This window comes from Ochotona princeps, chromosome 26, assembly GCF_030435755.1.
Source record: "Ochotona princeps isolate mOchPri1 chromosome 26, mOchPri1.hap1, whole genome shotgun sequence".
Lineage (NCBI taxonomy): Eukaryota > Metazoa > Chordata > Mammalia > Lagomorpha > Ochotonidae > Ochotona > Ochotona princeps.
Window position 1 is genome coordinate 5,616,152 of NC_080857.1, and position 12,466 is coordinate 5,628,617.

The following is a 12,466-nucleotide window of genomic DNA, read 5'->3' on the forward strand; positions in this document are numbered from 1 at the left end:
GGTTGCAACAGTTGGAGCTGAGCTGATTTGAAGCTGAGCTCTTGCATTCGGTGCAGGGTCCCAAGGCATTGGGTTATCCTCCACTCTTTTCTGGGGCTACAAACAGGGAGCTGGATGGGAAGTAGAGCAGTTGGGACATGAACTGGCGCCTATTTGGGATGCTGGTATGTGGAGGTAGTTTTTACCCATTGGGCCATTGTGCCGGCCTCAGGACAAGTTTTTTTTGTGGCAAGAATATGACTAGAACAAAGTGTACTTTACCCATCTTGCCTCCTTGTCTTAGTGGTTACGCGCATGCTCTGTGCATCTGTGTGTGGATTTTTTTCTGACGTCCTCTTGAGATGGAGAGGAGTTCTGCATGCACTGACCTTTTCCTTGGAGGACCTAATTGTGTAAAGATCCATTCCTCACCGCAGCTCACTTGTTAAGTAGGGAGTCTGAACATTGCTTCTATCTGCAAGGTAGAGTAGGGACTTGGGAGGCAGGTTTGTGTAGCCAGAGGATAAGGTCGTGGTTTCGGGGGGCAGCAAGCAAGGGGAAATGGGAGCTGTCGATCTGGGGGCCGTGGTTTCTGTTTTGTAGAGGAGCAAGTTCTCTAAGTGCAGCATGGGGCTTTAGGATAAGATCTTTAGGGTAAAAACGTGTCACACACTTGTGCTTTAGCACAAAGAAAGTGGATCTCAGATGTTCTCCCCACACCAAAGAAAGGTAGCTGTGAAGAGAGGGCTGGATCAATTAGCTTGACTGTTCATCTATTCACGGTGCATGTAACATGCCAGGCACCTTCATCTAGCCAGGCTCAGTTTAAAAACATGTTCTGGGCCTGGCATGATGGCTCAGTAGCTAAATCCTGACCTTGCACACACTGGGATCCCGTATGGGCACCGGTTCGTGTCCCAGCTGCTCTGCTTTCTATCCAGTTCCCTGCTTGTAACCTGGAAAAGCAGTCGAGGACTGCCTAAAGCCTTGATACCCTGCACCTGCGTGGGAGACCCAGAAGAGGCTCCTAGCTCCTGGCTTTGGATCAGCGCAGCTCCTCCAGCTGTTGTGGCCACTATGGGAGTGAACCCATGGATGGAAGGTCTTTCTGTCTCTCCTCTGTCTGTAAATCTAACTTTCCAATAAAAATAAATCTTTGAAAAAAGTAAAAAAAGAAAAACACATGTCCTTTGCTCTCTTACAGAATGCAATCTGAGATCACATATTGCATTTAGTTGCTATGTTTTGTGTTTTATTTTAAAAATTTTGTTTTTGATGATATTTACATAGTTGATTAGGGTGGGAAGGGTTGAAGAATAGGGAAAAATGGGTGAGACCATGGTGTCCAATTTTTGTTTTCCTCCTGTATCTGGGGGAAAGAGGGAGATAAGGGGAGAAGCTGCAGCCAGGCTCCCAATCTCCTCATTCCCCGGGGATGGAGAATGGTCACCCAGTGTCGTCCCAGGGTCCCTGAGGTGCAGCATGCCCCAAGAGTTCTGCTTAAATGGTTTTGGTAGTTCTGAAATGCTGTCAATCTCGTGGATCCAAGGATGAGAAAATGGTTGACATAGCTTACCTTAGAATCTCCATTCGCCCAGTATTTGCTGTCACTGCTTGGCTGGGGTAGTTGTCCAATTTGTTCTGCCCTCCTTCCCCTGCAGGCTCTGATGGACTGCCATATCCTTCATGTGCGTTTGGGTGTGCTCCATCTTAGCCACTGCAGGGTGTTGGCATAATGAGAACGTTAGCCAGCGTGAGTGCCTGCAGGTCGTAGCTTGGGGCCTTGAGGGTGCAAGTTGAGTAAAATGCACTTCCACGGAGGCTTCGTGGCCACTTTGTTGAGTAAGTTGGGTGAGCAGGCGAGGCTTGAGGGCCTGGGCATCCAAGACACTGATGGGACAACAGGGGAAGGGATGGCTGCTGGGGCCTGGGTGAACAGATTCTTTCTGCAGAACAGCATGGTTCTGTTTGGGGAGAACAGTGGCTTGCTGGTTTCCCCTGCAGTGCTCTGTTCGGCTCTTTTGACAGCCTTCCCCTGAGAAGGTGGGCCAGCTGGACCGTGCTGTGGTCCATGCTGCCATGCCAAGGCCCTGGCCCTGCAGCACTGGACCCAGTGTCCTACAGTGGGTGTAGACTCTGTGCAGCGGACCTCCTGTCCAGTGAAGGCCTCTCCTCAGTCAGAGTGGGTTTTGTTCTTGTTCTCCCTGCTGGATTAGAAATGACAGCTCCCATCACGTGTCTTGCTCTGGGAGGTGAGCTGGATCAGCTCTTTTCGGTTTGTTAGGACAGTGGCGGTGAGCACTCCAGCGCAGTACACAGGGAAAACTCGCTGCTAGGGCTCAAGTCCCTTCTGCTGGCAGTGGGCTTTGATTTCAGGGATTTGAAACCCAGACTCTTTAGTGAAGACATCTTTTACATAAATTTGTCTATGGGAAGAACTTCGTTGAAATACAAGAGAGTGCTAGGATGCCATAGGAATATGCTTGTTTTGCAGAACTCATGCCTTTGTTGTTGTTGTTATTAGATTTGTGTATTTAGGGCCTGGCGCAATAGCCTAGTAGCTAAATCCTTGCCTTGCACATGCCAGGATTCCATATGGGCATCAATTCTTGTCTCGGCTGCTCCATTCTCTTTCCAGATACTGGCTGGTAGCCTGGGCAAGTAGTAGAGCATGGCCCAGAGCCTTGGGACCCTGCGCCCACATAGAAAACTTGGAAGAGGCTCTTGGCTTTGGATCAGCTCAGTGCTGGCTGTTGTCCCTTGAGGAGTGAACCAGTGGAAGGAGGATCTTTCTGTCCTTCCTTCTGTCTATAAATCTGCCTTTCCAAGGAAACGAAATAAATCTTTAAAAAAATTGTGTATTTATTTAGAAGTCAGAGTTACATAGAGAAAGAGACGGAGATCTTTCATTCTCTGCTTCACTCCTCAAATGGCCGCATGCTCTAGACCGGACTGGGCTGAGGCAGGCCTGAGGAGCTTCTTGCGGGGTGCAAGCGCTTGGGCCATCCTCTCCCAGGCACATCGGCAGGGAGCTGGACGGGAAGCGGAGCAGCCAGCCCTCCAGCTGGTGCCTGTAGGGGGTGCTGGTGTCACAGGCTTGACCCCTTACGCCACAGTGCCGGGCCCTGCGCTTGTCTTTTTCTGAATACATGTTTAAATAATTGGTGACCTGTACAGTTGTAACCAGTTGTGAATTGAGAAGACTTGTTCCTGGTCTTCTCTCTCTCTCATAATTATCTCATAGTCTTTTACTGAAATGAAGTCGTTTTGACTGGCGTTTGACTTTCCTATGCAGCACAGGGCACAGTGCTGAGCACCTCCACGCGTTGTGGACCAGTCCTTGGACCTGAAGAGTATTTCTGTGTGTATTCACACATTGTACTTATACAGAAGGAGCGTCACTCAGTGGAAAATCCAAAATCAAGTTGAACGTCTGAAATGTTCTAAAATTCAAAGCTTTCGAAGTGTCTTGACACATTGTGTACTTTGGGGCATTTTACATTTTGGGTTTTTAGATTAGAGGTCCTGAACTGGATCAAATCTATGCACATATTCCTGAATCTCAGAAACCCAAAAATCTGGAACATTTTGGTCTGAATCGTTTCACAGAAAGGCTGCTTGAGCTGCACACATCCTACCTTAATTACGGGCACTGTTCTAGGTCTGTGAATGTAAACAGGTATTATCCTATGGATGTGTGAAATATTCCATTACGTAGCTTATTTTCATTAGTAGATTTACAGTTATTTCCTGTTTTGAAGTGTCAGTGTAGCAACAAATATTCCTATGCTTCATTTTTGTGCCCTCTGCTCCTTTTAGGCGAGTTTCTAGGTGTGGGAGTGCTGGGTCAGATCAAGACCGCTTGACTTTTGAACTGCTCCTCTTAGGTCAAGATAAAGTTGAGACATCTCTGGGAAGACTCTGCCATGATCCGCTGAGGTTTCTCTTGTTTCCATGCCTCCTTTTGTCCCACTCCTGCATGGTTGTGTAATGGTATTCTTTTTCCTTTTTGTAGTCAGCTGTGCTAGAACAAAAATGCAATGAAAGAAACACTGGATGAATGACAAGCCCTGCTTTGCCGCCCCTCAGCATGGCAGGCCTGCAGCTCATGACCCCTGCTTCCTCACCAATGGGCCCTTTCTTTGGACTGCCATGGCAACAAGAAGCAATTCATGATAACATTTATACGCCAAGAAAATATCAGGTACTAATGAGAACACTAATATGGGAGCATTTTTCACTAAAATGAAACAAATTAGCATATAGTTGACACAACTTATAAAACTCATTTGCCCTGTCAAGCCTCCTTCTGATTAATTTTCTCAATTAGAAGCACTTGTTTTAATAGTCTCTTTTCTAGCATCTGCCGGGGTAGTTAATTGGATAGTTGTATCTGTGAAGTTCCCTTCTTTCTTCCTCCCCCTGAGCACCTTGTGATTCCTGAATGTCCGTTTAGGTGTGTCTGTCCTAAAGAGCTAGGCAGGAGTCGGGATTGGTTTGGAAGTGTTTAGCCGTGGGCTGGCAGGACCCTGGTCGCTGCACCTGTAGGCATTCGTATCATTCTGGAGTGCTTGTGACAGAAGTAACTCTCACACAAAAGCATTTGAATGCTATTTCAAAAACATATTTACAGCAGAGCTGTGTGTAACAAGTGAATATACTTCCGTTTTTCCTGTTTAAAGATGTGGAATGTGTGCTGGGTTTTATGGGATTGATTTTTGTTGGAGGAAAATTTTAAGAAAAAGTGAAATTTCCTGATTTAAAAACAGAATCCGGTTGTTGCAGTTTTGTCTTGAGTTCCAAAGTGCCTAATCTGTGTTTTTTCTCCACCGTACTCTAGGTGGAACTGCTTGAAGCAGCTCTGGATCATAACACCATCGTGTGTTTAAACACTGGCTCAGGGAAGACCTTCATTGCCGTACTACTCACTAAAGAGCTCTCCTACCAGATCAGGGGAGACGTTGACAGAAATGGGAAGAGGACGGTGTTCCTGGTCAACTCCGGTAACAGCCAGTTGCATTATCACATTGGAGGGATTCCTGTTTAGGCACATTGTCTCTGGGGGCATTGTGGAAATGACAAGAGTGCTTTTTGAGGCTGCCGGCAGACATACCGTTCTGTCTTACTTTGTAATGTGAATGCAGCTGGTGCTGCACTGCTGGTGGATGCTCTACTCTTGGGACACATTCTGATCTGTCACAGTTACTTTGGTTTTTTGACGCTTTTATGTTATAGAGTATCTCAAAAGGTGATTGGTTATGGGATGGGGAACATTTAGGGTTGAGATTTTTTGCTATACCACTTATAGAAAGTAGACTATATTGTTTTTTAACAGTGGGTTTGATTATTGTTGTTAAAAATTTATATATTTATTTTATTTGAAAGAATTGCAGAGAGAGCTAGAGAAAGACAGAGACAGAGATGAGGAGAGACATAGAGGTCTTCCATCTGCTTCTTTGCTTCGCAAATGGCCATTGTGGCCAGAGCTGGGCTACTCCAGAGCTGGGAGCCAGGAGCTTCTCACAGGTCTCCGTGTGGGTACAGAGCCCCAAGGATTGAGTCAGCCTCTGCTGCTTTCCCAGGTGCATTAGTAGGGAGCTGGATCAGAAGTGGAGCAGCTGGGATGTGAATCAGCACCCATGGGGTGCTGGGCCACAGGTGCCACAGCATGGCATCAGCCCTTAAGCTGCGATTTTTAAATGGGCTGTTTAAAAACTTGGTGGTGAGTTAGAATATGTAATTAGCAGTTTCTGCAACTGTCTTCTCTGTAAAGCAGAGTTAACTAGGTAAGATTTCTCATACTTACATGGAATATTGTATTTGTGATCAGCAAACCAGGTTGCTCAGCAAGTATCAGCTGTCAGAACTCATTCCGATCTCAAGGTTGGGGAGTACTCAGACCCAGAAGTAAGTGCGTCCTGGACTAGAGAGAGGTGGAGCCAGGAGTTTGCTAAGCACCAGGTGAGGCCTGTAGTATATTTTCTGGGGGAATCCCAATCTGTCCTTGACTTGAAGCCATCGCTGTCTGGCTTAGGTCTGAAAAGTCTACATTCTGAGCCTGGAAATAGCACCGAGGTCCTGTCTCCTCATAAGTTTCGTCCTAAAACCCCAAAACTACCAACCTGTGTGGTTGCTTTTACCAGCTTGTGTTTTGTAGAAATGAGACCGTTTTCAGCACAATGGACTTGCTTGGAAAATGCAAGAGAGCCCTTCCTCCCCCGCCCCCCGCCCCCGGCACCCCAGTAGCCTGCTTTGAGGACATTTGCTTTAGAGTTGAATGTATTGAAAATGGAGAAATTTCTTGTTTCAAGTCTCTGGGTGTGTGATAGAGACCGTATCTTAGGTGTTTGGCTTAGCCAGGATGTGGGGGGGGCTTTTTTTTTTCAAGGTTTATTTTATTTTTATTTGGAAGACAGAGAATGAGAGACAGAGACACAAAGATCTTCCATCTGCTATTTCATTCCCCAAATGGCCACATTGCCTGGAATTAAGCTAATCTGAAGCCAGAAGCCAGCAGCTTCTTCTGGGTGTCCCAAGTGGATGCAGGGGACCAAGGCCTTGAGCCATCCTCTGTTGCTTTCCCAGGCCATAATCAGGGAGCTGGATGGGATGTGGCACAGCTGTGACACGAACTGGCACCCATAAAGGATCCTGGCACTGCAGGTGGAAGCTTAGCATGCCATGTCACAGTGCCAGCAACAAGAGGGACTTTTGTGTGTTAGAATCAGGGGATACAGAGTGGTTGGGAGCTGCTTTCTAACCGTCAACAGCCCAGGCCTATTGGGAGGTTTCATACCCTGGGCCACGTCCGCACTGATGAACAACATGTCCTTGTCCCAGGCTGCAGAGACAATGTTGAGCGTGCCTTCTGCCCAAACACCTTGTTGGTGTGGTGGAAAGCAAATGATGGTTTTGTGGTTTGACCAAATAGACAGGTTTGTCATGTTTGAGTTTGTCTGTGGGAACCTGGAAGTCTGAAGTAGACTTTGTCATAAGAACATGGCTTCCAAGATCAGGATTTTTTCTTCTCATCTTTCCTGATGTTTTCCTAAGTTGCTTCTTGGGTCCAGTACCTGAACTTCTTTCCATTTATAATTTTTGTTTCGATGTTAATCCTCACCTATGATACAATGGCTGCGTGATCTGGTTTTATGTAAGTGTACCCAGGCAGGTGAATGACACATTTCCCAACTGCTGTGTGTTTTATTGTAGGTTCTCATTATGACTTGCCATGTCGCCTTGGATGTTTTGAAGAATGGTTACTTGTCCCTGTCAGACATTAACCTTCTGGTGTTTGATGAGTGTCATCTTGCAATCCTAGACCACCCCTACAGAGAAATTATGAAGGTAACTTGTTAGAGTAAACTGAGTCTATCAGATTCTTTAAGGTACCAAAAGCAGTAGTGTTAGTTACCAATATTGGGAACACTGTTCTGCAAATGAATATTGGATTAATGGTCATTTAAATCTATAGTACAATTTTCAACATCATATTGAATGGGAGTACAATGTGGTCGGGAGCTATTTATTTATTAATGTTTTGTGGCTTACCTGAATGGTCCTTTCTGAAAAGGAGTACTTTTACAGCAAACTACAGTAACTGCGTAGTGTGTTGTCCTCGGTAGACCTACGTTTCCATGGCACAAAGCTTTTCCTATGTGAATGTTAGTGATTTTGGCGTGTCTTTATGTGGAGGTGTCTCTCTTGTGAAGGCCTTGCAAAATGAAGTCTTTACTGTCAGTATTTTTATTATGTTAGCTCTGTGAAAATTGTCCATCATGTCCTCGCATTTTGGGACTAACTGCTTCCATTTTAAATGGGAAATGTGATCCAGAGGAGTTGGAAGAAAAGATTCAGAAGCTGGAGAAGATTCTTAAAAGTAATGCTGAAACTGCCACTGACCTGGTGGTCCTAGACAGGTAAGGGCTTCCGGCCGACGTGGCTGCGGCGAGTGATGTTAGTAATTGGATGTTACTCTGCGCTAGAACCTGCTAAGTCCAGAGATGGTCGTTCAAAGGACTATGCATGACTGAGGTTCTTTGCAGGCACAGTTAGTGATGACAGAACTCTAACCGTGTTCCCCCGGGGCGGGGGCATGCTGTAAGATGTCATGTTGCTTAGTCCAGCTCTTCTCACTGGCTGTGCTGCTGGGCACTGGGACCCCAGACAGTAAATTTGCCTTCATTTCTACTTGTGTGGGGCTTTGTTGTTCTGACCTAAATGTCTCGCATCATGCCTAGAATGAGCACTGGCTTATCTGGGGGAATTCAGCAGTATACCTGAAGATATTTGGAAATACCTGTTGTTTTGAACTTGGGTCTCAAATGTCTGAGCAAGATGCTGTTTATGATGTTCAGGTGGTTCTCTTCTTCAGCGAGTTGCTGTTTTGAGTTTTATTAAAAATACCCACAGAAGTGCATGTGCATACCGCCTTACTGCTTTGTTCAAGTTGGTGGTAGAAAAGTCTGTATTAGTAGGAAAACAAATTTTTAAATAAATGTAACTAAATCAGTTCGTGTCAAAATTGGCAATGTCCTTACTGGATTCAGTCTCATTATTTAAATAAGGCTGAGGAATACCATGCGGTGGCTCTGAGGACAGTTATACTGTATTATAGAAGGACTGATTTCTCAGGTTATGGAGTTGAGTCAGATGTGGTGTTGGTTATTAACATCCCTGCTTGTAAATTACATGACCTCAGGGCAGTCCCTTGCCTGATTCTGTGAGATGGTGATGACAGTGGTCTTGTGGAACTATTTGATGATCACTTATGGGGACTCTTGGAAAGCACAAAATGCTTGTCGTTCTGGAGACTGAGAGAAGCTTGCTTCACAACGGGAGAAGAAAGTACCCTGGGGCGCGTCGCACGGACCGGAAAGCTGAGCGCACTGCACGTCTTGTGTTAGGACTCCCTGAGCCAGCCCTGTCTGTGACTGGCACTGAGAGGCTTCTTGGTGATTTGATCTGGCTTGAGTTCAGTTGCTTGGCTTTTTATAGTGCAAAGTAGGAGCCAAATGGTAACTAAGAAGTTACCTGTTGGAGTAAGCAATCCTAATTGTCCAAACAGGAGTTTTGGTGAAGTCTAGATTCTCATTTGGCTTAAGAAAAATGAAAAGTATAGTTTGTAAATATGTTGTTAATGTGTTGATTAAAGCACAGTATGTTTTTCTAGAATAATATGAGCCATTCTAGTTGTCATTTTTAATGAAAAGCATGTTATGAGCCAAGAAATTAGATCAGAAATGAAAGAAAGTCAGAGGAGTTTCCCTAATGAAAGCACATTGAAAGAAACATTGACTCTACAAATGCTGGAAATTGCAGGCAGCATCAGTTAGTGCTCCCTGTTCTGTGCTGTCATCCCTAGCTCCGCCACTCAGACGTGCCCAGCATTGGCTGTTGTCTCCAGAATGAAACAAATGGTGTTACGGGAGGCGGTGGGCCTCATGGGAGCAGCCTCTGACGGACGGTGCCACTGGGTGTCTTTAAGCCTTGCCTGCCTTCCTGGCCCTAGCTGAGGAGGTGCTGCAGGGCTGTCAGACTCTGTCAGGCATCCTCCTGTTCTCCTTCCCCTACTTCTGAAAACATCTTATGAATACATTTCACTGGGTTACAAAATATATACATCTATACCATATGTTAACGTGGGAAATTCACTGATGCGGAGAATAGTTACCTACACCGCAACTAGCGTTTTGGCATATTAGCATATGCTTTCCATTATTTTTTGAAAAAGAAATTTCAATTAAAAATAGTCTTCGCTGTTGTGATATTGAGAGAGTTTGTTTCTCATTTTGAAGATACACTTCTCAGCCATGTGAGATCGTGGTGGACTGTGGGCCGTTTACCGACAGAAGTGGGCTCTATGACCGGCTGCTGGTGGAGTTAGAAGAAGCACTTGGTTTCATCAACGATTGTAATGTACCTGTGCATTCAAAAGAAGGGGATTCTACTTTAATTTCTAGACAGGTGAGCACATACAAAAGAATTATACTACATGTAATAAAAAGCTGTTTATATTTAATATTGAATTAAAATTGATTCTCATGAGGCTACTCTCTGTACGTTTTATTTTAATGCCTTGTCTCCTTAAATCCTTGGCCATTTTCCATTTAACATTCCCTGTTGGATTGATTCCTTGGACAGAAATTTACATCATTGCATGTAGAGATTCATGATTTAAGAGTTAGGATCCGTGTCATGGCTGGACACGGATGAGGTGGAAAAGGTGAGCCTTGTTTTAGGTCAGGTGATTGAGTTTCCTTCTCAAACCTTTAGACTAGATAAGTTCTATGCTGTCTCTTAATGTGTGTGAGCAGCTGTCAGCCCTGTCCCTGAGTGGTGTGGCTCTGAGCAGGGGTCTTTCAGCATGGCAGGTGGCCCAGCAGCAGTAGCAGCATTTGTCTCCCGATTATTGGGATGTTTCTCTAGACCTGGATTCCAGCTAGGATGTACTGAGCTGAGTTCTGCGTGAGTCAAGCTCGGATAGTCCCCAGGGATCACAGCACAGTCACTCATACGTGAGACCATTGCTCTGATCGCATGGCCACTTGCGAGAGTCGGCTGGAGTGAGTCTCATCTCTCTCCCAGTGGTTTTTCCTGGAGCAGCAGCACCCAGCTTTTGCTCAGCCTTTGAATTTTGACAAAGGCCGTATTCAACCCCACAATCTTTTGCTTCCCTTCAGAACCAGCCGTTCCTTGGCATAGCCTGGCCGTGGATTTCTGTTTGACACTCAGCTAAGGGTAGTGAGTGTGATGCGGCCTCCAGGCACGGTCCTGGGCCAGGGTCTGGTGAGGCTGTGAAGCAGATGAGGCCTGACCTAGTGGTGCTGTTTGCACTGAAATGATAACAGGATGATTGTAGAGTGGCTTTAGAACAATCTAAACCAACCAAAAGTAACCAAAAGTGCTGGCTAGGGACTGACCATGACTTACCCAGCATCCTTCTCCTCTGAATAGTCATTAGAGTGGAATAATGTGCAAAACCAAGGGTGTTATACATAGATCAAGAAAAATTGGTTTGCTCTTTTTGCTAAGAAAAATTGTCTAGATCAAATTACTGCATGTGGCGGGAAATAAGTGACACAGATGTAGTTCCAACTGACTATAGATCTAAAAGTAAGTTTGATGAACTTCATACAGTTGTCCTTTACGCTTATATTAGACTGTTTTCGCTGGAGGGCAAAAAGAGATGGTTTCCAGCTCTCAGCAGGAGCTCCCAATCCCCCAATATATATGCAGAGTAAAAGAACTTGAAAAAAAAAATCACTATCCCACTCCAGCCACAGGGCACTAGTGTCAGTGTTTGTGCTGGTAGGACAAATGGATTTTGAGTAAATAGTCAGGGGACAACTGACCGTGAAAATGCTGCCTGTTGGACATGATTGCCATCTGACATTGGACATTTCCTTTTCTTTGTAGATCCTGTCTGACTGTCGTGCAGTGTTGGTAGTGCTGGGACCTTGGTGTGCAGATAAAGTAGCTGGGATGATGGTGAGGGAATTGCAGAAGTACATCAAACATGAGCAGGAGGAGCTGCACAGAAAGTTTTTATTGTTTACAGACACTTTCCTAAGGAAAATACATGCACTATGTGAAGAGCACTTCTCACCTGCCTCACTTGACCTGAAATTTGTAACTCCTAAAGTAATAAAACTACTCGAAATCTTGCGCAAATACAAACCATATGAGCGGCAGCAGTTTGAAAGCGTGGAGTGGTATAATAATAGGAATCAGGATAATTACGTGTCTTGGAGTGATTCTGAAGATGATGATGAGGATGAAGAAATTGAGGAAAAAGAGAAGCCAGAGACGAATTTTCCCTCTCCATTTACCAATATTTTATGTGGAATTATTTTTGTGGAAAGAAGGTACACAGCCGTTGTCTTAAACAGGTAAGTGTTGAAGATGAACCTCTTTGCCCATCCGGAACAAGGCCTATTTTGTCGTGTGAGGCAGTGCAGTCTGACGGCTTTCCCAACGTCGGGTCAGGGCTGAGAGAGTGTTCTAGGTGATGTGTGATCCTTCCTGTGGTAGAGGTGGGGATGGGAGGTGTCACCATCGCGAGAGCCTTCCCGAAGTACTGGCTGGGTGTAACTGAGACGGCTTCTTGTTTAAAGGTTGGCTTATTTTACTTGAAAGGCAGAGTTACTTTCTGCTGGCTCACTTTCCAAAGAGCTGCAGTGGATGGCCAGGGCTGGGCAGCTCCAAAGCCAGGAGCCTTCCCGCCCTCCCAGATGGGTACAGGGGCCCGAGCACTTAGGCCATCCACTGCGGCCTTGAAATTTCAGGTGCACTAGCAGGGAGTTGGGACTCCCAACTGGCACCTCCAGGTAAAGGCTTTACCCATTATGCCATACAGCCAACTCCGTGACTGAGATCTTAAAGGGTGCTAATCTATCCTAGTTCCTCCTAAACAGTGAGCAAATGTTCAGCGGTCTTTTATTGTGTGTGTTCAGTTGTTCGATTCTGTGCAGATATTGATTGTATG

General features: G+C 45.5%; 1 protein-coding gene across 1 annotated transcript in view; it reads left to right on the plus strand.

Moving 5' to 3' along the window:
- DICER1 (dicer 1, ribonuclease III) overlaps positions 1-12,466 on the plus strand; it is a 56,629-nt gene that overhangs the window by 13,834 nt on the left and 30,329 nt on the right. Inside the window, exons 2-8 of the mRNA XM_058655554.1 lie at positions 3,995-4,183; positions 4,820-4,982; positions 5,810-5,940; positions 7,192-7,326; positions 7,738-7,898; positions 9,777-9,945; positions 11,398-11,870. Coding sequence (XP_058511537.1) covers positions 4,040-4,183; positions 4,820-4,982; positions 5,810-5,940; positions 7,192-7,326; positions 7,738-7,898; positions 9,777-9,945; positions 11,398-11,870 — 1,376 coding nt within the window. The 5' untranslated portion in view covers positions 3,995-4,039. The remainder of the gene's footprint in view (positions 1-3,994; positions 4,184-4,819; positions 4,983-5,809; positions 5,941-7,191; positions 7,327-7,737; positions 7,899-9,776; positions 9,946-11,397; positions 11,871-12,466) is intronic.